Raw genomic sequence first — 25,336 nt, forward strand, 5'->3', positions numbered from 1 at the left:
GGGCTCTCTGCTCAGCAGGGAGGATGCTTCCTCCTCTCTCTCTCTGCCTGCCTCTCTGCCTACTTGTAATCTCTGCCTGTCAAATAAATAACTAAAATCTTAAAAAAAAAAAGAACCTGTTCACAATCTATTTGCTGGTTCACAAAGGGAACCCAAATCATTTTATTCAACAATGTTTATTGAGCAGCTTTGATGCACTCAACTAGCTACTTTTTTTTTTTCTTTTTGGTCTGATGCATTTATTGCTATATCCCCCAACTAGACAGTATCTGGCACATTGTAGGCACTCAATAAGTATCAGTGAAATTGATTGAAAGTGTAAGTGCTCATGAGCTTTCAGAGATCCGGGTCTCACAGACGGCTCTTTCCCACCCCAGCCTCTGCTGTGTCCGTGCCTGGCTCATGGACACTGACCCTGGGACAGCTCATCGTGGGCTTATTGATCTATTAACCACTCAACTTTGCCCCCTGGATTCTGCCTTGGCCTCTGTCCCAGACTTTTCAGGAATCCAAACCCAGCTGTTCTCAGTCTTGACTTTGCTATTATCTCTGTAACTTTATGGGGCTCTCACTCCTCTGTGTGCCAGATACATGAATGGCCACTTATATTGGGTCTGTTGTCAATACTATGGCCACTCAGCAGGTCTTTTTTTAATATAAGTTTTAATTAGTGAGCATACAGTGCAATATTGGTTTCTGGAATAGAATTCAGTGATTCGTCACTTACATACAACACCAGTGCTCATCATAGCAAGTTTCTTCTTTAATACACATTACTTGTCTAGCCCATCCCCCACCTGCCTCCCTCCATCAACCCTCAGTTTATTCTTTGTTGTTGTCTCTATGGTTTGTTTCCTTCTCTCCCTTTTTTCTCCCCCGCCCTTTCCATATGTTCATCTGTTTTGTTTCTTAAATTCCACATATGAGTGAGATCATATGGTATTTGTCTTTCTCTGACTGACTTATTTCAGCATAATACACTCTTGCTCCATCTATGTCATTGTAAATGGCAAGATTTCATTCTTTTAGATTATTGAGTAATATTCCATTGCATGTATATACCACATTTTTTTTATTCTTCAGTTGTTAGACATTTGGGCTCTCTCCATAGTTTGGCTATTGTTGATAATGTTGTTATAAACATGGAGGTGCATTTAACCCTTTGTATCTGTAATTTTGTATCATTTGAGCAAATATCTAAGGTCAACTAGCTACTTCTGATGGAGACAACAACACAATCCTTACCTTTAAGGTGTTCCAATTTTGTAGGAATGTTGAAACACATGCACACCCACCTATATCTAGAATTCTAAGTGGAAAGTGCTAAATGTAATGGAAGAAGTAATGGAATACGCTATGGGATTTGGAAGAGAAAGAAATACATAGTCGTTATCCTTTATTAAGCATTTACCATTACATGCTTGGGAGTTAGCCTAATCATGATTCTCAGTTTTCAGGATCTTACATTATAAGACAGACAAAAATTCAACTCATAATCCAATAAGTACTGTATGTATCAGTAGGTATACTGTATGTATTAGTACTTTGGTCAAAGCAGCTCTGTGTTGTAGTGTCTTGCAGGAAAGCCATGAATTTGCCTGGAATGACTTGATGGTTGGTGGTCAGGTGCCTGAGAAAAGTGGGATGTGAGACTGGGTTTCATATCTCGGCAGAGATTGATTGGCCTCTGCTGGGGAAAGTGGATGGAGGTTTAATAATGTTTTCAAAATCTGAAGTGTAAAGAGAAGGGCTCATACCAAGATCAGACCCAGTTGCTCCTAGCCATCTCCAAATAGTAGGGGAAATCCCTTCAACGTCCTGTGGCCCCCAAGAGGAGGCCCTATTATTGGGCAAAGAGAAAGCCAGATGCCTGATATCGCTTAGTACATTCTGGGCTTAAATGTAGGAAGAGGGAGCGATGATAAATGGATCAAGAAAGAGATTTGAAAATAATGGTGGAAGAGTGATGTATACAGATAGAGCAATAGAAACAGAAACAGCTTAAGCATTGAGCACCTGCTGTGTACCTGGAGCTTTATGGTTTTATACATGTTATCTCAGGTAATTCTCCAGTAACCACATAGCCTTTGATGGAAGTAGAAAGAGGTTACTAGACCAGAGACTCAGCAACTTGCTCAAGCACAGACAGGTAAGAAGCAGAGCTGAGCCTGGAAGCCTACTCTTCCTAGCAGTGAGACCAGCACTCTCCGGGGTTTAGGATGACTGCCGTCAACGAAACCTCAATCAGGTGGCTAGTGTTGGGCGGCAGGAAGAGAATGAAAGTTTGAGCAGTGACGAACATTTTGTCTAGCAGCACTTTTACATTTCTTTTCTAAGCAGCTTTCCAGCTAATGGCCGATCACACAGACTATGAGTGCGCCTTGGTAATAGGACTGCGTCCCCCACGGAGCCACGGAATCGCTGGGAACCTAACCGCGCAATTCTCAGCAGGAGCAGCGGCGGAAGATGCCGAGGGTGGACCCAGAGGAGGGGCGGGGCCATCGCGGCTACCCAGGGATTTAAGTCGAGAGTGGACTGGGAGGAGCAATTGTGACCTGCCCCGGCCCCTCCCCTCCCTGGGCACTGTGATGCATCAGGGCAGCTGCTGGCCCAGCATGTCTGTCCCCGGCCCCCTCCCGCCCAGTGTGTCACAACAGCGGAGGCGGCTGTATCTAGAGCAGTTGGGGTGGGCAGGCCCAGCTGGGAGGCGAGCCGGCGAGGAGAGCAGCCGCCATGGTGAGCCTTTCCAGGTCCCGGGGCTGGGGGCCTGGGATCTGGGGCGCGGGGCTGGCACCAAGCCGAGAGCCATATCTGCGCGGGGGCTAACAGATCCATCGCTTTGGATCTGCAGAGCTTGAAGTCTCTTGGGATGTCAGTTCAGGGTCGAAGAGGTCCCTGCCCTTGGGCGGAGGACACCCGTGCCAGTACCCTTTATAATATACATAAAGTAGAGACCTGAGGCGAATCGCCCCCCAAAGGGACCTAGGGGAGATTTGCGCACGCAAGTGAGGAGAGGGAGGATATGGGAAGCAGGCGCCGAAGAGGTGAGATTCTGAGGAATCCCCAGATGGGCAGCTCAGGGACCAGAGTGGGTTAAGTAGGAGACAGTACAGGGATTCCAGATGGCTGAGGTGGGCTCCGGCAGCTGGGGGAGTGGGTGCAGTTAGGTCCCCAAATCCAATCAAATGAGACAGAGCCCCAGAATGTGACAGAGGACTTAGGGCATCACGGTCTCCCCTCGCTTGAGGTCATTTTCCTTTCTTGTCTCTGAATATTCGCTTGGTCTTGCGGGGGGGGGGCATTTAAAACTTGAATGCTCTCAGCCTCCCAGACACCTGGCACCCACGCCAACTCCCCAGTTTTTCCAGCGGTTGAAACCGGAAGGACTTTGGCGTACAGAAGTCTCCCTCAGAAGGCAAGGGGACCCCCGGACTTCTCTTTTTTGTTTACTGTCATGGTTAAGGGCTCAGCGGTGGCTCCTCTGCCCCCCTCCCCGCCCCCAAAATCTATCTCCTCTTGCAAACGCAGATCCTACTTGGCTGGAGGGGGCTTCTCCAGGCTCTCTAGAATCCTTCCTGTGACCCTCCCCGTTCTCCACCGGGAGTGGATAAAACCGTTCCCAATCTATTTCCCTGAACACCTGAAAACCCAGAATCTCCTTGCTCAGAGCCCTGGTATTTTTGTAGAGAAGGGGTGCATTGGGAGAGTTGGGTGGAGAAGGGGGACAAAATAAGCAAACCAAGGTCAAGTTCTCTGGGCACTTTTGCTCTAGGTGTCAGCGATCAAGCAGGGCAGGCTAGAAAAACCTCCTCACTCGGCCTCTGCTCTTTTTGGAAAGTGCCTGGGGCCTCTCGCTCTGGCTCCAGCTCTGTTTCTAGCTAGAGGTCTGTGCAGCAGCCTCTCTCTCTGGAGCATGCTCCCAGACCCATCTGGGAGCTTTAAGAACTTGGGGGATATTGGTGATAGTGGCCAAAGGAATCGACTCCTGTCTGAGGCCCCCCATGTGAGGCCATAGAAGAAGCCCAGAGAAGAATTTTGACTCCTGGCTCTGCAGCTAGCTTCAAGAAGTTCGATTAACCTCATTAGATGGGTTTTCTCATCTACAAAATGAAGAGGGGCTAAGGTTACAATTTCCACAGCTCCACCTAGCTTTACTATTTTAAACTTCTTATTGTGGAGAATTTCAAACATATGCAAAAGGGGAGAAAATGGTATAATGAACCCCAGTGTATGCCTCATCCAATTTCGACAGTTATTTACTTATGACTAATCTTGCTTCATTTATTCCCCTTTCCCTCACTTCCTACTATTCTGAAGGAAGTCCTAGGCATACTCAAAACTTGATGCTTAATATTTATACTATCTAGTATGTAGTGCTTTATAATTTTCAAAGTGCTTTATTTTGCATGTTTTAACTTTGACCTGAATGCTATAGCGACTCTCAGAATAGAGCCTTAAAGGAGACTTACAAGGGAGCCAAGGATTGTAATTATTGACTATGTATTCAAAAGGAAAGTTTCTGAAAATATCTAGTAAATAAAAATTTTAAACAGTAAAACATTATTTTAAATGTGGCTGAAAACCTATGGTTGAATATTTTGAGAAGAGTTTTTTTATTTATTTTGAAACTGAATTTTGTATAGCAGGTTGTGTTTGAAATATTTAATTACATGGGCAGCATTGTCTTTTTTTTTTTTTAAGATTTATTTATTTATTTATTTGACAGACAGAGATCACAAGTAGACAGAGAGGCAGGCAGAGAGAGAGAGGAGGAAGCAGGCTCCCTGCTGAGCAGAGAGCCCGATGTGGGGCTCGATCCCAGGACTCTGGGATCATGACCTGAGCCGAAGGCAGAGGCTTTAACCCACTGAGCCACCCAGGCGCCCCGGGCAGCATTGTCTTAATGGGAAAACTTTTTTTTTTTTTTTAAAAACATTTTTTATTGGCCATTTCCTACTCATAGAACCTCTTTTTAAAAATCTCTTTACTCATTCATGAAAGGCTAGAATGATCCATCTAATAAATGAAGACCCAAAGAATTCCACCCTTGCAGAAAGGACTTTGCTTCCTTTAACAGATTGTCTCAGGCAGCCATCCTCCAGGATTCCTTTCTCTTGTGAGGATTGGAGGGAGAAGGCTACTTCTGTCTTAAGAAGAATTATATCAAGCATTTCTGTAGGTTCTGAGTAAGAAATGTATAACTAATCCTATAACTGAGCATCCCAATCTGCTCCCAGTGGCCTTCCAGTAAGTAGTTCTGGGAACTGAGACTAGGACACCTTTGGGGAAAGTGGTATGGTGACTCCTGGCCAGGTGCCCCAAGCCAAGCCTGTGTCAATGATACAAGGGTACAGAGAAAGTGTCTGGGTTTATGGGGAGGTGAGAATATCTGTAGCACAATCTCCTTAACTGCATTTCTTCTGAACAAGGGAGCACGGATTCAGATGGGGATAGGCATGAAGTAGCAACAAAGAGCTTGTTTCCTCAAGAAAAAAAGAAGTAGAGGGGAGAGTGTTTGGGGGATGAGATGGACACTGCTTCTGTGTCTGCAGTCCTCTGCAAACTGCCCCCACGTAGGCAGGCATGGCTGAGCTCTGCAAGGTCCATTCTTATTTTCTGACCTCAGACACTTCTAGAGTCACTGCTGCCTCTGCCCTTCCCATTACGAAGCACAGATTCCCCCAGACGTTGTGGGGGTCCATGGCTCTGAGTAACAGAGGAGCCCTGATGAACAGAACTTCCCTTCCTGGAAGGGCAAAGGTGCTGGCTAAAGTCAGGCCCATGCAGAGTATTGCTGTTACTGAGTGTCCTTTTGGGGGTGTGGGGAGCTCCTGAGTGACCTTGAGAGGAAGATGAAAAGTTAAAAATAACTACTGAGGGGGAAATAGCTGGTGAATGCACGACTGGTGATAGGGGGTGGGTGGACCCAACTGGCTTCTTCCTTGGGGGAGAAAGAGGACCAACTGCTCCTTTTCCCTTTGGCTGCCAAGGGACCAGTAATGCTATCTGTGGCCTTTGTGGTTGACATTTCCACTATCTGTGTCTTCCTGTTAGAATTTCTCCCAGATAATGAGAGAATGGGAAAATGAAATGGGTGCTATGTACCAGATTAAAAGTCCTTAGCTGTCTCTCACACTTGTCCCCAATGTCAGCTAAAGCCTAAGGGCCTTCGGACACCAATAGGTCTCTTAGGCTGGGAGTCTATTTACTTCACATTCCTGTCATTCCTAAAGGTGGTCTTAATGTCATCTCTATTGCTGCCCTAAATGCAGTGCCTATAATCCAAGACCCCTCTCTTGAAGCTCTTTCACTCACTGATGCTAATTTAGGTCAAGTTTTTTCCTTGCTTTTTCTGGCTTGCTATATATTCTTTGTTCTGAGTGATTCTAAATATGCTGTAATTGAAGGGCTTTGAGCAGAGATAATTCAAGCAATCTTTAATGAGTCACAATTCTTCTTACTTTCGTTATTCCTCCATATCACGGTGGATCTACTTTTTATTAGTAGACCACATCTTTGACCTAGATCCTAAAATATAGGTGATTTATTAGCCCAGCCTGACCACTAGACATAATTTGGTGTAATGATATGCTTCTGAAAGCAGCTGTGTGGCATTTGACCACATTGGTGTTCAAGAGATGTGGACTGGTTTCAGGTTTTCATGTGTCATATACTGCTGGTCTGTGTCAGTTTCTTTCCTAGATAACATGCCAGTTTTATTGTTTTATGATACTTCAAAATGATTTTTGAAGCTACAAGTCTCCTTCCACAGCTTAATTAGCTGATCTTAGTCATCTGAGAACAAAATAAAAGGGAATGACCAATATTAAAATAGAAATAATATAAGATTGATGTATGAAAAGGTTTCTTATAGTGGAATTCTAATAAGGCTGTAAAGTTTTAGAAATTCTTTTTTGATATTCTGCAAAACATAGGTTCCCCTCTCCATGGAAGATGAAGGTAGGTGGCACAGATGTCTTATCTGTTCTGCTTTTCATGAGCCTACACATCAGGCAAACTGCATGATTTGTGGGACTTGCCCTAAGTTTTCTTGCCTCTTGTTAACATTGCTCCTAAGCTCAACTAAAATGATCATTTTGGCATGTTTTTAAAATTCGTCAAGGTCGCTGCAAATATTCCTGTTCCAGGAAACCAAGCCAGAGTTGTTTTTTTCTCCTTTGAACTCCCATTGTCTCTTCAGCACTGCCTACTCTTTTGTTAAATAGATTATAAGACCCCTCAGTGCAGAGTTTTCATTCTAATCATCCCTATATTTGTTAAGCACCCACTACATTCAAGCACTGTGCTTGTTAACCTGGGATGTACTGAGTAAGCAGGGGTTCCTTGCCCTCACAGATCTTTTTCTCTCTGCTAGGAAGTCAGAAAATTGAACAAGCAGCTATAATAAGGTATGATAAATACAACAATAGAGAAGAAGTGGATCTTGGGAACACATAGTAGGGACCCTGAGCTGGTTTGTGGTTTCCCAGACTTCCTGTATGAAGTAAATTTAATGAGTAGGAGGAGTAGGAGTTAGCCTAGTACCTTTCCATACCTTCTTACACATAGTAACACAATAAACATTTGTTGTAGGAATAAACAGTGGATATCTTTTGTAGTTATACCAGCACTAGGTCTGTGTAAGGTTATGTCATACTTTTCTTTTCTTTTTTTTTTTTTAAAGATTTTATTTATTTATTTGACAGAGAGAAATCACAAGTAGATGGAGAGGCAGGCAGAGAGAGAGAGGGAAGCAGGCTCCCTGCTGAGCAGAGAGCCTGATGCGGGACTCGATCCCAGGACCCTGAGATCATGACCTGAGCTGAAGGCAGCGGCTTAACCCACTGAGCCACACAGGCGCCCTGTCATACTTTTCTTGAGGAAAGAAAACTCCTGTATTAGGTGTGTCCATCTCTTTCATCTTCACCCTATGGGTTGCTGGGCAGAGAGGTCCAGTAGCACATAGGGGACCCCTTTCACCTCACAGCATCTCTGGAGCACAGAAGTGGTCTGAGCTCTATAAGCCCAGATTCGAAATGGAACTGAGAGAGAGAAATACTGTGAGAGAAAATATGAGCTCTGATTGGCTAGATAGGGAGATCTGAAATCTGAGTTTGGAGCAAATTTAGGACTTAAATATCCTCTGCTGGGTCAACTTCTTCTATACTTTGTCCCCCTCCCTGTCCTTGTACACATCAGCCCTGAAAAAAGATTCTTGGTTCTATCAGAGAAGGATGCCACCATAAGCCATTCTGTTTCTTTCTGCACTGAGCTTTTTTCTGTTTGGAGTTTTGCTATACAAGGTTGGTCTTGCTATATACACTATCAGGCTTGCGTGGATGTAGATGTGGGCACACCCCAGGGTCCTGAAAGTTCAGAGTGCAAGTGAGGCTGGAGGTTGTGTGGTATAAAGGAAAGAACTCAGGCTGGGGTCAGAAGACCTGGGTTCCAGTCTGGGCTCCTGCTGAAGAGCTGTGAAATCTTGAGTTTGTCCCTTTAACTTTCTCAGCCTCAGATTTTTCATTTGTAAAATGGGGAGGGAATTATATTTGGTGACCCACGAGGCCAGTATAGTTCTAGTGTCCTAAACATTTACAGTTGACATAGTATCCCTGGTTATACCAGATAGATGACCTCTCTTCGGCATGAGGGGTGAGCTCACAAGGCCATCAGCACTGGGTCTGCTCTGTGTTTATCTATGTAGAACTTCCAGGGAGGGAGATGGGGATGGTGATCAGGCAGTGGCTGGAGAAAACTAGCTCCGTGCACTGACAAATTAGTTCTTTTTTTTTTTTTTTTAAAGATTTTATTTATTTATTTGACAGAGAGAGATCACAAGCAGGCAGAGAGGCAGGCAGAGAGAGAGGAGGAAGCAGGCTCCCCGCTGAGGAGAGAGCCCGATGTGGGGCGATTCCAGGACCCCGGGATCATGACCTGAGCTGAAGGCAGAGGCTTTAACCTACTGAACCACCCAGGCACGCCTGACAAATTAGTTCTTAATATTGTTAGTTGAATAATGACTAAGTGAAATGGGTTAGGAAGAGCCTGGGCCCTGCAGGATAAGATAATTATGGTGAATGGAATCTTTACTCCCATTCTTCCTGTAGTTCCTTTCTTTATTTTTTTTCTTTTGAGTGTGAAAAAATTTTAATACCACCCATACATATATGATCTAGATTTAATAATAATAATTATCATTTTCCTGCCATTTTTATTTTATCTGCTGTGTTTGTTGAAGTATTTTAAAGTAAAATACAGACATAATGGCATTTTGCCCCAGATGCTTTGGAAGTGACCCTCAAAAACTAATGACGTACTCTATGTTGGCTAACTGAACATAATAAAAAAAAAGTACTCTAAAAAATAAGGACACTGTTATACCTAAATATACTTCATTATCATGCTTAACAAAATTAATCAATTTCTCTATTTGTCTCCCAAATAATTTTGATTTGTTCAAATCAGAATTCAGGCAAAGTGCACATACTGTATGTGACTTGTGTTTCTTGAGTATTTTTTGATATGGAACAATCTCTCCTATCATCTTTATTTTTCATGAACTAAAAAGATTGTATCAATTGCCCTGTAGAATGTTTCACCTTCTGGATTTATTTTATTGTTTTCTCATGATGTCACTTATCACTCAGAACCTGGTGTTTTCTACCATTTGAAAACTAAATTTAAAGTGTTTAATAGTGCAGTGGCTCTTTCTGTCCATGGGTCCTTTTCCTGTGCTTTAATAAACCACAGTTTTGCAACCCCCCCCCAAAAAAAAAAGTTTGGTAGGTTAAGGCTGAGTTTTGTTTGTTTGTTTTAGAGAGTGAATGCAAGAGCAAGACTGACTGGGATGGGGAGGGGCAGAAGGAGAGAGAGAGAGAGAATCTTATGCAGGCTACAAGCCCAGTGCAGAGCACAACGTGGGACTCGATCTCACAACCCTGAGATCATGACTTCAGCCAAAATCAAGAGTTGCTTAACCAACTGAGCCACTCAGCCATCCCAAGGCTATGTATAAGAATTCCTCAGGGAAGATGTTGTCATGTTGCATCACATCAGGATGTTCTTAATATCTGGTGCTCTCACTATCAGTACTGTTAAGATTGATCCCCATGCTTGGCTAACAAATGTTGTGGTTAGTTTTCCCCCTTGTAACCTGTAAATAACAGTGATGATTTAATGCTATGTGAATATCCATTCTTTTCCCAACAACCTTTCACTTAATGGTGTTGGCATCCTTGTCCAAATCAACGTGATTAGGGATTGTAATATGGCAACATTTCTTAATATATCATTCCTTGTCCATTTATTAGCTGATATTCTTCAGTTAAGAAAAGGGCTTTCCCTCATAAACCGTGCTATTTGGGGACAAATGAGTTGTTTTCTTGATAACACTAAGGAGTTGTGGATTTTTATATATATCCTGTTCCAATCAAGTACCATTATTCTTCTTTTTGGTGCTCATACTGTCTCATCTTTGACAGTGGAAGTTTCTTCAAGTTGGTTTCTGAGATCTTTCGACGTCATCCCAATCTGTGTTAGCTTCTGTGCTTTCAGGCACCATAAAATGTTCCAGGCTCATCTTGTATGTTCCTTGTCCCAGACCTAGAACTCATCATTTCTCCCAGGAGTCCTGGTTCCTGTTAGTGGGGAATGGTATTGAGGGATCTTCCTTTTCTCTTGATTGGTGTAGCCACTTTTGGGTTTTGGAAGCATCTATGAACATATCAGTTAGTTCTGAGATTCTTTTATACTTCCAGTTGCTCTAAATTAGTTTAACAAGGAAAATAGCTCTTCCTAAGGAGTGTGTATGTGTGTGTATGTGTGTGTGTGTGAGAGAGAGGGAGAGCAAGAGAGCAAGAGCATGTTTGTGAAGACTGGCATATTAGTGTTTGTGAGATTAAAGGGGATAACAAAAAGGCTTGTATCATTGATATCACCATATTAGTAGTTTTCTGGTCCCAAAGAGGTCTTCCTCTTCCTCCCATGACCTCTGATCTTTCTGAAATATCCCTGCATTCTTACTGAAAAAGAGTGTTCCAGAAGGAAGGGCTGACTGGAGAGCAAATAGCACCACAGACAGACCTGGAGGATAGTTGGGGTATGGTGGTGGTTGGTGGGGGAGGGCAAAGCTCAGAAGACTGAGGGTCAGGGCCACAGAGGATTCTGTCACCTGGAACGTGATCCATGGGATCAGATATATTTTTAGGTCTCTCCAAATTCCCATCAGCTTTAGACACCTCTTTAGGAAGCCAGGGCTGCCTGGATATGAAAGATGTGGACTGATTAACAACACACTGGTTGTGGGGTGATTTCTGGGTGTAGGACACTTTTTAAATGTCTGAATTAAGACCCAAGGTGAAGGCAGAAAATAGACCTTACAGTAAAGGTGAGTAGAATGGGGACCTGGAGTCTCTAACTTTCCACCTGTGTTTCTTCTGGGTGGAGAATAAAGCTACAAGGTATTCTCATAATGAAAATAATAATGGTAAAGGCAAAAACAACATAATCATGGCTAACTTATTTTCATTAAAAAATTTTTTTTTAAAAATTTTATTTATTTGACACAGAAAGGGTGAGGGAGACAGAGAGACAGAGAGCAAGCACAGAAAGGGGAATGGCAGGCAGAGGAGAAGCAGGCTCTCTGCTGAGCAAGGGGCTCAATCCCAGGACCCTGGGACTTGATCCGACTGAGTCCCAGGGACTTGAATCGACTGAGCCACCCAGGTGCCCCTAACTTACTATTTTCAGATGAGGCAAAGTTAGTTAACTCAGCCAAGGTCACACAGCATAGCAAGTAAATTGAGAAGGCGAGATTTAAACCCTGTGGTGTGGACAACTTTGTGAGTGGAACCTTTCTCTGGCCACCAGACTCATGGAAATGTAGCTGGGTTTTATTCCCAGATGGGGCTATGTTTCGTACTGGCTGCTGTGAACACCCGTGCTCTATGCTCCCTAAGGCAAGGGCAGGTGTAAGATAGGTACTAAGCTCTAAAATTGAATTAGGGAGTAATGGGTCCTGGCACCTCTGGCTCTTTGAGGTGTTATTTGGGGCAGCTGCCCTGTTCCCTTGCCCAGAGAACCTACAAGTTCCCTCTGGCTCCATGTGTTTCAATGCCCAGCCAAATTTTCTGGAGACTTGCTCCTGGCTTGGGTTACCTAGCAGGAAAATGCCAGGTCAGGTCATGCATAAGAATAGAAACCCACGGATGAAGCACATGCTTCCCATCTGGACTCTAGCAGGCCTCACAGGCACAGAGCCACTTTGTATTGGCCACTGCTTCCTCATTGATGGGATATATGGAGGTGATGCGATCATGATTTCTGGTGAAACCCCAGCTTTTATTAATACACAGACATTCATATTCTCTCTCTCTCTCTCTTTCTCTCTGCCACCCACACATCCACACACCCACCCATTCTCATCCTCAACTATTAGTATTATGATCAATCAGGTAATTGTGGCTTCATACCAGAGTAACAAAGAGGTAAGGACCCTTTATGTGGCCTGACATAGACAAGGGAGCAAATTATGGTAGCTACAAAGAAATTTTCCAGCGTCAGTGAGGAACCCAATTTAGGTTCCCCACAAATTATGTGCTCTCAACTCTCCTTTGCTGATATAACAGTCTTTTCTTCTTCCTACATTGTAGCCAGAACACTAAAGACACTCATGATACCTAGTTACAAAGTATTTTCCTTCCATGAGAGTTTGTCTGCTCTATGATATTCTGAGACTCTGAGTGAGTGTGTGTGTATGTATGTGTGTGTGTGCATGAGAAAGAGAGGGAGAGGGAGGGAGATGAATGGAGGGAGAGAGAGAGAGAGAGAGAGAGAGGGAGAGGAAGAGAGAGAGAAAGAGAGAGGCTGTTGTCTAGGAAGGTCAGGGCTTAGGCATGAATATGAATGCTGCCACTGTGTATGCTAGGGAATTTATGGACAGTTTCTGCTATTATCACTGGTTCATCTTTGACCTCCTTCATCAGCACAGGAATTTCATGGTTTGGAATTAGCCCCTTGTTTTATCAGTATAGCTGCCCTCTTTTTCATTTTCTTGGCACAAAGGATTAACCTGGGAAAGAAACTCTGGAGCAAGCCATATAACCGATTCTTCCTCAGAGCCAAGTCTCAGTCCAGACTGAGAGGTTTAGGGTTAGACACCTGACACCTCAGATCCCACCTGGTTTTATATGGCACGGTTGGAGGGATGGATATCCTGCGAGTTGAATGCTAGGGAGAGGCAAGTCCTCAGATGTGCAGGATATAGCACAAGGGCATAACCAAGGCCTAGGACTCTCTGACCTTGATTCTGCACTCTCCTCACAGCGGGAGTGCATATCAGTCCACGTGGGTCAAGCAGGAGTTCAGATTGGCAATGCCTGCTGGGAGCTCTTCTGTCTGGAACATGGCATCCAGGCAGATGGCACCTTTGGTGTCCAGGCCAACAAGGTCAACGACGATGACTCATTCACCACCTTTTTCAGTGAAACTGGCAATGGGAAACATGTGCCTCGGGCTGTCATGGTAGATCTGGAGCCTACTGTAGTAGGTGAGTATGGGCTAGGATCCTTTCTACAGAAAACAACATGAAGCTGCAGAGCCTTTGGTCCATGATAGCTAAGGAAGCAGAATCTCTAACTGGAAGGTGGGGTTGCTCAGCTAGAACCTCCCCACCCCACCCCACACTTACTTCTGTCAATTTCTTGAAATCTCCACAGTCTGGTGGAGTCTCACAATAGAGACCACAGATCTCTGCTTCCCCATTACAGCTGTAACCTATGCAGAACAAAATACCCAGTACTTAAACCCCTTAAACCTGTTGAGAAAGATCCAAATTGAGAGAGTCTTAACTATGTGCTGAGAGCAGAAAAATAAAATAGTAGAAAAATAAAAATAATTTTAGGAATTATGAGATGTCTCCAAATAGTCAATTTTCCAAAGTATAGGTTTCTGATTCTATAACAATTGCAGTCTTTTCTCATGGTTCTGGTATAACCTTGAAGTATCTTACTCAAAATGAAATAATAGCAGACACATTCTCTTAAAGCCAGAGGTTGCTGAAGTTCTAGAAGGAACCTCCTCTGGATCCTAGAAAACAGACTTGTGTTGGAACAGAGTTCTTGGTGCTTCACCTTTCCCTTGAGTCCTCCTCTCCACCACCCCGGCATCCTTTCCCTTTGGTATGATTCCTGGATCAATCCTCAGCTTAACATCAGGATTTCCTCAGCTTCAGCGCTGGTTCACCAAGCAAGGGATGGGTAAATCTCACAAAGATATCTGGGCTAATGTCTGTAATGCCTAAACACTAATTTCTAGGGGCAACAGACTATAGGTACACAACCCTGGAATACTCTGTACAAATACAAAATGTGCAGATTACCCTCCCAGGCACAATGCAAATGAGTGATTTCCCTGGGTGGGGGCATAGAGGAACTCTGAAGAAAAGAGGACATGTAGTTGGGGCTTGATACGTCTTGGTCTGCCATATATCTACTTTGTGTGGACCCTTCTAGGACCTGGAGCATAGCTCTGCTTCAAAGTCATTCTAAAATATCTCTAGTGCCTTACATATGTTAGCTTAGGGGTGGGACAATTCCTGGGAGAGCAGATCCCCCGGAACCGTTCTCTGTATCCCTAGAACATTTTAGTGCAAATGAAATTGGGTTAAAGTTTTGGGTAACCTTGCAGCATGAAAGAAAAAACAAAAAGGAAGACTTAAGGGGCCAAGGTAGAAAGAAGAAGGGGCAATCAGCTTTGGTGTTTGGTGAACTTTGCGAACCTAATGCTTTTAGAAGTTCCTGCCAGCAGAGCAGAAAAGCTTCTCTTTGCCTGAGTCACAGGCTTCTGTTTCTATTAGTGCCTATGTTACCCTGGAATTCTCTCAACCCTTTGCAGATTTATTATAGTGTTGTCTGGTTTTACCTCAGTGGAGTTTTACAGGTAAAGGAAATGGAGACCCAGAAAAGTATTATATGATATTTAATGAGGGATGTATCTCCTCTATAAACAATGTGATAAGACCTGATGGTTTCTGTCTCTTGGTAGATGAAGTTCGGGCAGGAACCTACCGTCAGCTCTTCCATCCAGAGCAATTGATCACAGGGAAGGAGGATGCAGCTAACAACTATGCCCGGGGCCACTACACAGTGGGCAAGGAGAGCATCGACCTGGTGCTGGACCGCATACGGAAGCTGGTAAGTATGAACAAGGGTAGGGAATTGATGAGTCAGGCTAAAAGAGACAGGATAAGTGGAAGCATTTGGCCCCTGGCTACAGAATAGAGCTCCTAAGATTTGGGAGTTTTTGCTTATGTTCTGTGAGAAGCATTCACAGGGATGATGCCCCTTCCACCACCTGGACATCATGAACTACCCTACAAGCCAATGCCTTACTAAATCTTTCGGTACTATATGATAGTATCTGGAGGAAATTCCAGGTATAAAGAAGGCTAGCTCTTTGCTTGTTGAAAGCATAGGTTAACACAGAATTTAACTTGGAAGAGGAGAGGAAGAGATTGTTGTTACTTTTGAGCACTTACAAATGCCATTACAAATATCAATTAGATACATTCCTTCACTTAATTCCTTTAATAACGATACACAGAAAGTCATTTACCTGTACTTTACAATGAAGAAATTGAGGGCCAGTGTGGCTCAATAATTTAGCTGGATCACACAACTAGAAAGTGGCAGAGTTGGGATTTAAATCAGGTTGTTTTGGCTAGAAAGCACTGAGTTGTATGGTGGGCCACTTTATCGGCTTGAGCTTTCATTTCCTTATCTTTACAATGGAAATGGTTGGACTTAATCAGGGGTTCTTGGGAGCTAAAGGTGCCAAATTTTTGTATATGTTCACCTTTTCTGTTTAGTGGAGGGCTCACAGGGGTTATCTGTCTTAAAGCTCTCTGTGGGCCCCAAAAGTTTAGAACAAGTATCATAGATCATACCCAAAGGGAAAATTTGTGACTGTCTGAATTCTCTTAGTTCTCATAAAAGCTAACATTGAATACTTACTACATATCAAGTCTTTGCTCAGCATGTCATGCTATCTCATTTGATAATCACAATAACCTTGTGAGATGAGTTTTTTTTTTTAATTGCCCTACTTTAGTCAGGAAGAAACAGTGATCTGGAGAGGTTCAATAACTTGCTCAAGTTTTTACAACTGGGAAATGACAAAATTGGTACTAAAACTCAGGTTCTCTGACTCCATTTATATCTCTGAAATTTGTACACTGAGCTACCTTTCAAGGTGGGGCTGAGATGTATAGTCAGCAGCTCCCACAAAACCAATGACAAGGGCAGGGAAAATGGGCAAAGAGTTGGGGTTCTCAAAGGGCAAAGCTATTAACCACTGTGGTTCTGATATTCTTATTCCTGGTTCAACAAAGCCACTGGGCTGGAGCCTTCCATATACCTAGTGGCATGTACCTGTGCAGTTTGCCACCCTATATATTTTAGCTAGTCCTCTCAAGATCAGCCCAACTCCTTTTATTTTACTTCTCCAAGACTGTTTTGATTTTACTGACATAAAAATGTTAAGGAATAGAGTGGGGGCAGATAAGATTGCCTGCCTTTGTTCACATGAGGGTATTCTCATAAACTTGTCTTCATGGTTTCTTCTCATGTTCTACTCTCCCCAGACAGATGCCTGCTCTGGATTGCAGGGCTTTCTGATCTTCCACAGTTTTGGAGGGGGCACTGGCTCTGGCTTCACCTCTCTGCTGATGGAACGACTCTCCCTAGATTATGGCAAGAAGTCCAAGCTAGAGTTTGCTATCTACCCAGCCCCTCAGGTCTCTACTGCAGTGGTGGAGCCCTACAACTCCATTCTGACCACCCACACCACACTGGAACATTCAGATTGTGCTTTTATGGTGGACAATGAAGCCATCTACGACATCTGCCGCAGGAACTTAGACATCGAGCGCCCCACCTATACCAACCTCAATCGCCTCATCAGCCAGATTGTGTCCTCCATCACTGCCTCTCTCCGCTTTGATGGGGCCCTTAATGTGGACCTCACTGAGTTCCAGACCAACCTGGTGCCCTACCCCCGCATCCACTTCCCACTGGTCACTTATGCACCCATTATATCTGCTGAGAAAGCCTATCATGAACAACTCTCTGTGGCTGAGATAACCAGCTCCTGCTTTGAGCCCAACAGCCAGATGGTGAAGTGTGACCCAAGACATGGGAAGTACATGGCCTGCTGCATGCTCTACCGGGGGGACGTGGTACCTAAGGATGTGAATGTCGCTATTGCCGCCATCAAGACCAAGAGGACTATTCAGTTTGTAGATTGGTGTCCCACAGGCTTTAAGGTGAGAGCTGATGACTTAGGGAGAAGATAGACAATTAGAGAAGCAGGAGGAGATTACCAGGGAGAAGGGAGAAAGACGTGTAAATTCCAGGGTCTTTGATATACAATTCCATGGGAGCTTCAAGCTTTATGGGATTATATGGGGAGAGGGCTTAAGACAAATATAACCATAATTTCATTAGTTCATTCATTTTAGGTAAGAAGAAATTTGAGAAGATTATTGAAAGATGGGGGAGGAGGACAGTTGTGATACTTGGAGGGGCAATACTGCAGTAGGGAGAAGCCTCCTGCTGCTCATACCCTAACATCTGCAAGCATCTCAAAGGTCAGGAAGAAAAGGACTTTTCTCTAATAAGGAGGAGTGAACAGGCTAGAAAGAACCCATGCAGGCAGGTGGGATGAACAGGATGAATGAGTGGAGGTACCTGTAATCTGACAATAGATCAGAGAATGGAGTTAACCAAGTTATTCAAGTTACCAGAGAGATAAAATTCCCTCCTTTAACAAAATATGTGTTCCTCTCCCAATTTTTGAAAAATTAAATATTCATCCTGTAAGTCTTAATTAACTTAGAGTGAGGATAAGAAATTCTATGGTGACTACAGGATAGTGAACCACTTATTTTGTGAAGCCCTGACATTTTCCATTAACCAGGAATAAGCAGAAGCTAGGGAAACCTATTGTAGATTAGGTGTCTGCAATCTGGAAAATGCCAAACTCTGAGGGTTAGTGGGTAGATACAACATCCTGGGAAAACCCATGGATCTCAGAACTAGTGAATGTTGAGTGTCAGAAGTCACTCCTTTGAGTTGCACTGATAAGGCATGCAGCTGGCTCTGTGCTTATGAACTGCTTGATCACTTTGCCCTGTGGTCCCATTATCTTTAATCAGATTCCACTATCAAAATAGCTACCATCATTTACATTAGTTAATAACCCCCAGCCATGCCTTTAATAGTTCAGAGGTTCACTCAGCACCAGGGGTGGTTATACCAGTTGCTAGATATACAGAGATGAGCATGCCTGTTTTTCCCTGATGGGACTTACAAAAACAAGGCATCACGTACCAGTCTCTGACTGACCTATTTGTATATTAGGCTTTGACCGAGCTCATCTCCTTTTGTAGCATTTTTCCTCACTGCTGTACTCCTAGCTATACACACAGTCTTTCCCCCCAGACTACACCAGTTTTTAATCAGTTTTGGTCATTCTTGTGAAAACTGAGGAGATCTTCCAAAATATGGAGTTTTTTAAATTTTTAAAATGGAAACAAACAACAAAACAAGCTAGTAGGAAAATAAATAGGAAAAAAGAAAAAAATGAGATGTGAGGGTGGTGGGGAATTTACAAAAAGGGGATGCTCCTCATTTTCCCCTTTTCTTTTAAGCTGAAGTTTGGGGATTGTATCCAGAAGGATAGGTAGGGCTAGCATCTTAAGATGATTTTCAGAAAAGCTCATGTTTGTTAAACTTATATCCTCCCCAAGTGTGTTTGTCCCTATTTGACTCAGTTGAAGGGATAATTACTCTTTGAGAGAAGACAGTTAGCTCCAGGTACAAAGTTTTTTGCTGCTCAGGTTCAGATCTAGCAAAATATGTGATACAGCAAACTTTGTATTCATTGTCCTTTTCTTTCTTATTTTTGGTCCTTTGTCCCTGTCTCAGCATCACCTCTACCAACAAGACGCTACTTTTGGGGGCGCCTGGGTGGCTCAGTGGGTTAAGCTTCTGCCTTTGGCTCAGGTCATGATCCCAGGGTCCTGGGATCGAGCCCCACATCGGGCTCTCTGCTCAGCGGGGAGCCTGCTTCCTCCTCTCTCTCTGCCTGCTTGTGATCTCTCTCTCTCTCTGTCAAATAAAAAAATTAAAAAAAAAAGACGCTACTTTTGTCTAAAAGGAGTGATAGATGATGTGAATTCATTTAATGGGCTACCCACCTTGGCTATATAGCCTGCTGCAACTCCCACTTACATCTCAAGAGGACATGCATTTTATTTTATTTATTTTTTAAAAAAGATTTTACTTATTTTTTGACAGAAAGAGAGATCACAAGTAGGCAGAGAGGCAGACAGAGAGAGAAGGGGAAGCAGGCTTCCTGTGAAGCAGAGAGCCTGATGCGAGGCTCGATCCCAGGACCCTGAGACCATGATCTGAGCCGAAGGCAGAGGATTATACCCACTGAACCACCCAGGCACTCTGAGGACATGTGTTTTAAAGCTATGAAATTAAGAGGCTGACAGTTAAGGCATGATGACCCGGGTAGGAGAGCTATTTTTTGGATAGTATTTTGGTTCTCAGGGTCCCTTAAATATTATCATGGTTTGTTCCTTTCAACTTCTTCTAGTTTCCTACAGTTTTGTTTCTGGGATTAGCTTTGATTTGGGATATGTGTATAGGGAGGAGGGAGATTTCTCAGATAGTGTCCCTAATATCAGATTGGGCTAGGCTTAGTTTATAGGACCCTGCCATGCTATCAGATCTTGGGAATTTGGCTTGTCCAGGCAAAAGTTTTAATTAACTTTCTTTGATGGAAGTCCTTGCTTTTCTTCTAACCAGCCTCACTCCCCTCAGATGTGAGGCTGGATTAACATTAACACCATCTCCAGGAACTTTGGTATTTTAAAATTTATTGCTCTGGATTATCTCCATGATTTTTTAAAAATTTAAATTCAATTAGCCCAGGTATAGTACATCATTAGTTTTTGATATAATGTTCAATGATTCATTAGTTGAACATAACAAGCAGTAATCATCATATCACGTGCCCTCTTTAATTCCCATCACCCAGTTACCCCATCCCCCCACCCACCTCCCTGATCTTTTAAACAGACCTTTGCCTTTGGCAGAGAATTTTCCCTAAATTTGTTGAGAATATAACTAAGAGAAATTTACATGACCATGTGGAAAAGAGTAAACGTCAAGTCTAAAAATTAATTTGCCTCTAAAGGGGATCTATTTCCCTTTTAAAGATAAACATGTATCGTACACCCCCCCTTAATAATAATCTCACTCACTACTCTCATTTGTCTACTTGGATCTCCCCCCACTAACATTTCTACCTATTACCAGCCCTGTACTCCTCCTTTTCTTTTCTCTTTTAAAAAATATTTTATTTATTTATTTGCTGGGGGGAGGTGCAGAGAGAGAGTGCGAGCACACAGCAGGGGAGTGGAAGGCAGAGGGAGAAGCAGACTCCCTGCTGAGCAAGGATCCTGATGTGGAACTTGATCCTAGGGCCCTGAGCCGAAAGAAGATGCTTAACTCCCTGAGGGACCCAGTCATCCCTGTTCTCCTCCTTTTCTTTTGCAGTTTTTATTTTGTCTCTAAGTTTTAATTTAAATTCCATCTAGTCTGGGGCTCCTGGGTGGCTCAGTGGGTTAAGCCGCTGCCTTCGGCTCAGGTCATGATCTCAGGGTCCTGGGATTGAGTCCCGCATCGGGCTCTCTGCTCAGCAGGGAGCCTGCTTCCCCCTCTCTCTCTCTGCCTGCCTCTCCATCTACTTGTGATTTCTTTCTGTCAAATAAATAAATAAAATCTTAAAAAAAATAAAATAAATTCCATCTAGTCTTTTACAGTCTTTAGATTTTATAGCCCTTCTCTTGAATTTGCTTTCGCCCAGTTCTACTCACTTTAAACTTCTCTTCAACACTCACCTCTTTCTACCTGTCCATTTCTCCAAACCTTTGGTTCCTCCTTTTCACATCCAGGCCTGCTCCCATTCCCAACCCATGGCTATGTCTTGCTACCACACCGTGTTACCAAGATAACCCCATCTTGAATTATCTTTTGGCTGTTCTGCATTTTATTTGGTTGCTCCTCTTCTTTCTCTGTTCCTCAGGTGGGCATCAACTATCAGCCACCCACTGTGGTGCCAGGAGGGGACCTGGCCAAAGTCCAGCGGGCTGTTTGCATGCTGAGCAACACAACTGCAATTGCGGAGGCCTGGGCCCGCCTGGACCACAAGTTTGACCTCATGTATGCCAAGCGGGCCTTTGTGCACTGGTATGTTGGAGAGGGAATGGAAGAAGGAGAATTTTCTGAGGCCAGGGAGGACCTGGCTGCTCTGGAGAAGGATTATGAAGAAGTGGGGACTGATTCATTTGAAGAAGAAAATGAAGGGGAGGAGTTTTAAATATAACACTTTCCCCTTGGCTGTGTCTCTTTTTTAATGCTTCTCCACTCAAAGCACATTTAACTATTCCAAGAATAATAGACTACACTCCTAAGCCCAGCCTAATTTCTATTTTCCATTGGAAGAGGCATCTGACACCAGTGCCTGGGTGAAAATCGAGGCTAAGCTGTTCAGACCCTCCCTTGGGTAAAAGTAGCTTTGTGCCACTAAAAAAAAAGAGAGTCACTGTCTCTAGGTTAGGGTGAAGTAGGTTACGTGTTGTGAAGAGGCCTAATCAGGATTTTAAATGCTTAATTAGTCTGGGCCCACCCCCAAATGCAGCCTACTGTCTGTGGAGGGATCTGAGCATTGGAAGATTCCAGGAAGAGAGTGGCACTTTAAGAGAGTAAGAAGACAGACACATTTCTTGCCCTTGTAAAAACACAAATAAATGAATGAGATAATTCAGGTAGTGTTAACTGATATAAAGTTTAAAAAAAAAAACGTGATGAGGGAAAAAGTGTCTGGGAGTGCTCCTTTAACCTGGGTGGTCAGAAAAGGCCCCTTGGAGACCTGAGCAACAGAAGAGAGCATCATTTGAAATTCTGGAGTTAGAGAATGCTGGACATAGAGCAAAACACAGATGTGGGAACACGCTTATTGTGAGATGGAGATGAGATCCGAGAACCAAGCTGGGGCCAGAGCGTACTTAGTCTATACACCATAGTAAGGAGTTCAGATTTTTCTCTAAGTGAAAAAAAAAAAATTTGGAAGGTTTAAAGCAGGATATAATATACTTTATATATGTACATATCTTATCTCTAATTCTCCCAATAATCTCAAATGGATATTCTGCTCATTTTATAGATGAAGAAACTGGGGTTTACAGAGTTGATATATTGCACAAAGTAAGAAGAGCTCAGAGAGCAGGGACTACTAATTCTATTCTCTTTTGTCTACCCTACACTGTTTCTATGCCTTGGTATCTGTGTCCAGGTTTCAATTGCTGTTTCATAGAATGATGGATGGAGGAGAAATAAAAGTCTATAATACTTACAAAAGAGAGGATGAATTAATGCATCTTTTCCCTGAAGTTGGCAGCTCTGGTAGGATTTTAGGAAAATCAAAAAACTGTTCTGATGAAGCTACTATTGATAAAATACCCAGGGTTGGGACCATAGTAGGTCCCTGTGTTTTAAATGTAAATTTTGTTAATTATTGATTTCCCCTAATTTTTATTGTATATTCCTTGGAAGCCCTGGGAAAAATAGAATAAAATGGTCCAAGAAAAGGGAGTTTAGGTAAGAAGTAATGCTAATCACTGTTAGAAGACTGTTTTCAGAAAGCACACTTTCTTGCTCTTCTATGAAGGAGATAATGGGGCAAAAAAAAAAAAAAAAAAAAGGTCCAGATCTCCTGTCCATTCTGACCTCCCTTACCTGAGATCATTCCTGCACCAAGTCCCATAGGTACCTGCATAGACAAATTTATTAGAAAATTGTATTACAGAATTAGAGTCAGGAACTCAAGAAAGGGCATATTCCCTCTTGATTGGAAGTTGAGAGACCTACCTATGGATTTCTGATAAGCCTTGAATGACTTCCTTGGTGTATAACTATGACCTAACTAGGGAGAAGATAACACAACTTCAAGGCCAGGTTTAGGGCTGTGATAAATCACTTATGGTAGGTTCCTTTCCTTTAGACTAATGTAAATTAGTTTAAATTAACAGGAATGGCAAAGTCATGTTTAAGAGGTATGAATAAAGGGGGATAGGGCTGCAAGGAAGTTTGAGGGATGATATATAAAAGCTTTGGATGTATTTTCCCCAGTTTCTCTTCCATTTTTCTTCATTTGGTTAAGTCCTTGCCCAATCGTGGGGTTGTGTACCTCCAGCCCTGCTCAGCTCTGGTCATGAAGTAGGATATTGAATTTTAGAGCCGAAGTTAGATGTCCCTACAAAGAGGGTACATAGGAGAGTGGGTGATTCTGTACCATTCCCTGAGATAGGAACCATGATTATTCTTTCTCTAGTAGGGGATTAGAAAGAGGCTTCTTAAGACTGTAAAGCAAGTTTGGCAGATGCTAGATAAGAGAATTGTGTTTGTTTACTGCACTGGGTCTGGATTATCCAGGCTCTTCAATCCCAACACCAGTTCTTAGGGATCCCAAGTCATTCTCACTTATCCCCCACAAAAGTCATTTTTACCTTTTAAATACTTTATCCCAGGAATTAGGAGTCCAAAGTTAATATAATATTTAGTGAAATTTCTTTAGTTTTATACCATACTTTCTCAATTATAGTTCTTTCTAGTTTGGCAGCGTGGATATTCATATGCATTCCTCATTCCTGGGTCCTGAATTGTTAAAATGGACAGACCTCCAATCTTTTGACAGCAATCAGCTTAAGTTCCAAAATGAGCCTACTAAGGAAAAGATAATATGTTTATTTTCTCGAAACTGCTAATTCTATCAGCAATTAGATCTGCATTTAACTTTTCCCTAAAACAAAATTGTCACTGGTCCCACTATTCTGAGTTGTTAAGGGCCACTGAGTGAATCTCAGTGGACTCACCTTTCCTATTATAATGCAAATCTACTAAGGGATTGAAAATTTATGTTGTGAGTCTAAACTGTCTACATTAAAAAACTAGTTTTAAAAAACAGAATTTATGCACTGAAAAATACAGCACAACCAAGTGGGACTTATTCCAGGAATTCAACCATAGTTCAATATTAGGAATTCCATCAGTCTTAAAGCCTGCATCTTAATGGGAAAACATTAGAGGCATTTTACTAAGTTCAAGGACAAGGCAGGGATGCTGGATGCTTAGGACCTCCACTACTATTTAAATTGTATTAGAAGTATTAGCTAATGTATTCAGATAAGGGAAAATAGAAGAATAATAGTTGCAAATGAAGAAATGAAACTATTTCTATTTGTTGATGATATGGGGGTACATTTGGACAACCCTATTCTATAGGACCAACTTAGACAATATATTAATTAATAGTCTTGATTTCACAAATACGATAATTGGTTAGTGGAAAAAGAAACCTCCATTGACAACAGAAATAAAAAGAGAAATACTTAGAAATAACAATTTAGTAATGTTTAGCAGCCTTTATGAGAAAATTTCAGACTCAAAGACATAAAAATAGGCTTGAGCAAATTTAAAGACATTCCTTATTATTGGATGGTAACTATCAACAAAATAAACATATTATTCTCCCTAAGTTCATTTACAAATTTAATGTAATCCAATAAAAATGCCCATTTTTTGCTTATTACTTTTTCTTAAAAAAACTTTATTGTGAGATAGAGATTTACAGGAAGTTGCAAAAATGGTACAGAGAGGTTTACTCAGTTTCCTCCAACAATTATATTTTACATAATATCAAATTCAGGAAATTGACATTGATACCATTTGTGAGCATATCTCTGTGCCATTTTATCACATGTGTAGATTTGTGTAATTACCGCTCCAGTCAGGATAAGGAACTGTTCTATCACTACAAAGATCTCTCTCCTGCTACCCCCTTTATTCCTACTCATCCTACCCCCCCAACCCTTAAACACTGGCAATCACTAATTTGTTTCCCATCTCCATAGCATAGTTACCTTGAAAATGTTATACAGTTGGAGTTATATAGTATATAAGTTTACCGCTATTTCTAGTTCTTTAAGAGTTTTAAATAATAAATAGGAGTTGAATTTTGTTAAATTTTGTTAAATGCCTTTTCTGTATCAGTTGATTTTGATCACGTGATTTTCTTCTTTAGCCTGCTAACATGGTGGATTACATTGATTTTTGAATATTGAGCTATCTTTGTATCCTTGGAATAAAACCCTATCTGGTCAATGTGTATAATTCTTTTTATATATTGCTGAATTCTATTTGCTAAC

At 42.4% G+C, this 25,336-nt stretch overlaps 1 protein-coding gene across 1 annotated transcript; it reads left to right on the forward strand.

Annotated features, from left to right (window-relative positions):
- Positions 1–2,708: 2,708 nt before the first annotated feature.
- TUBA8 (tubulin alpha 8) lies at positions 2,709–25,154 on the forward strand. Its single transcript, XM_044229374.1, has 5 exons — positions 2,709–2,736; positions 13,324–13,546; positions 15,043–15,191; positions 16,640–17,320; positions 21,157–25,154. Exons 1-5 carry the CDS (start codon positions 2,734–2,736, stop codon positions 21,448–21,450), a joined length of 1,350 nt encoding a protein of 449 aa, XP_044085309.1. The 5' UTR covers positions 2,709–2,733; the 3' UTR covers positions 21,451–25,154.
- The last annotated feature ends 182 nt before the right edge of the window (positions 25,155–25,336 follow it).

This window comes from Neovison vison, chromosome 12 (assembly GCF_020171115.1).
Source record: "Neovison vison isolate M4711 chromosome 12, ASM_NN_V1, whole genome shotgun sequence".
Classification (NCBI taxonomy): Eukaryota; Metazoa; Chordata; class Mammalia; order Carnivora; family Mustelidae; genus Neogale; species Neogale vison.

What these genes read in the sequence shown, in the direction of transcription:
- TUBA8 (XM_044229374.1), top strand. An exon ending in TGGACCGCATACGGAAGCTG is followed by an intron (nt 15,192 to 16,639) that starts GTAAGTATGAAC and finishes TACTCTCCCCAG; the next exon opens with ACAGATGCCTGCTCTGGATT. An exon ending in GGTGTCCCACAGGCTTTAAG is followed by an intron (nt 17,321 to 21,156) that starts GTGAGAGCTGAT and finishes TCTGTTCCTCAG; the next exon opens with GTGGGCATCAACTATCAGCC.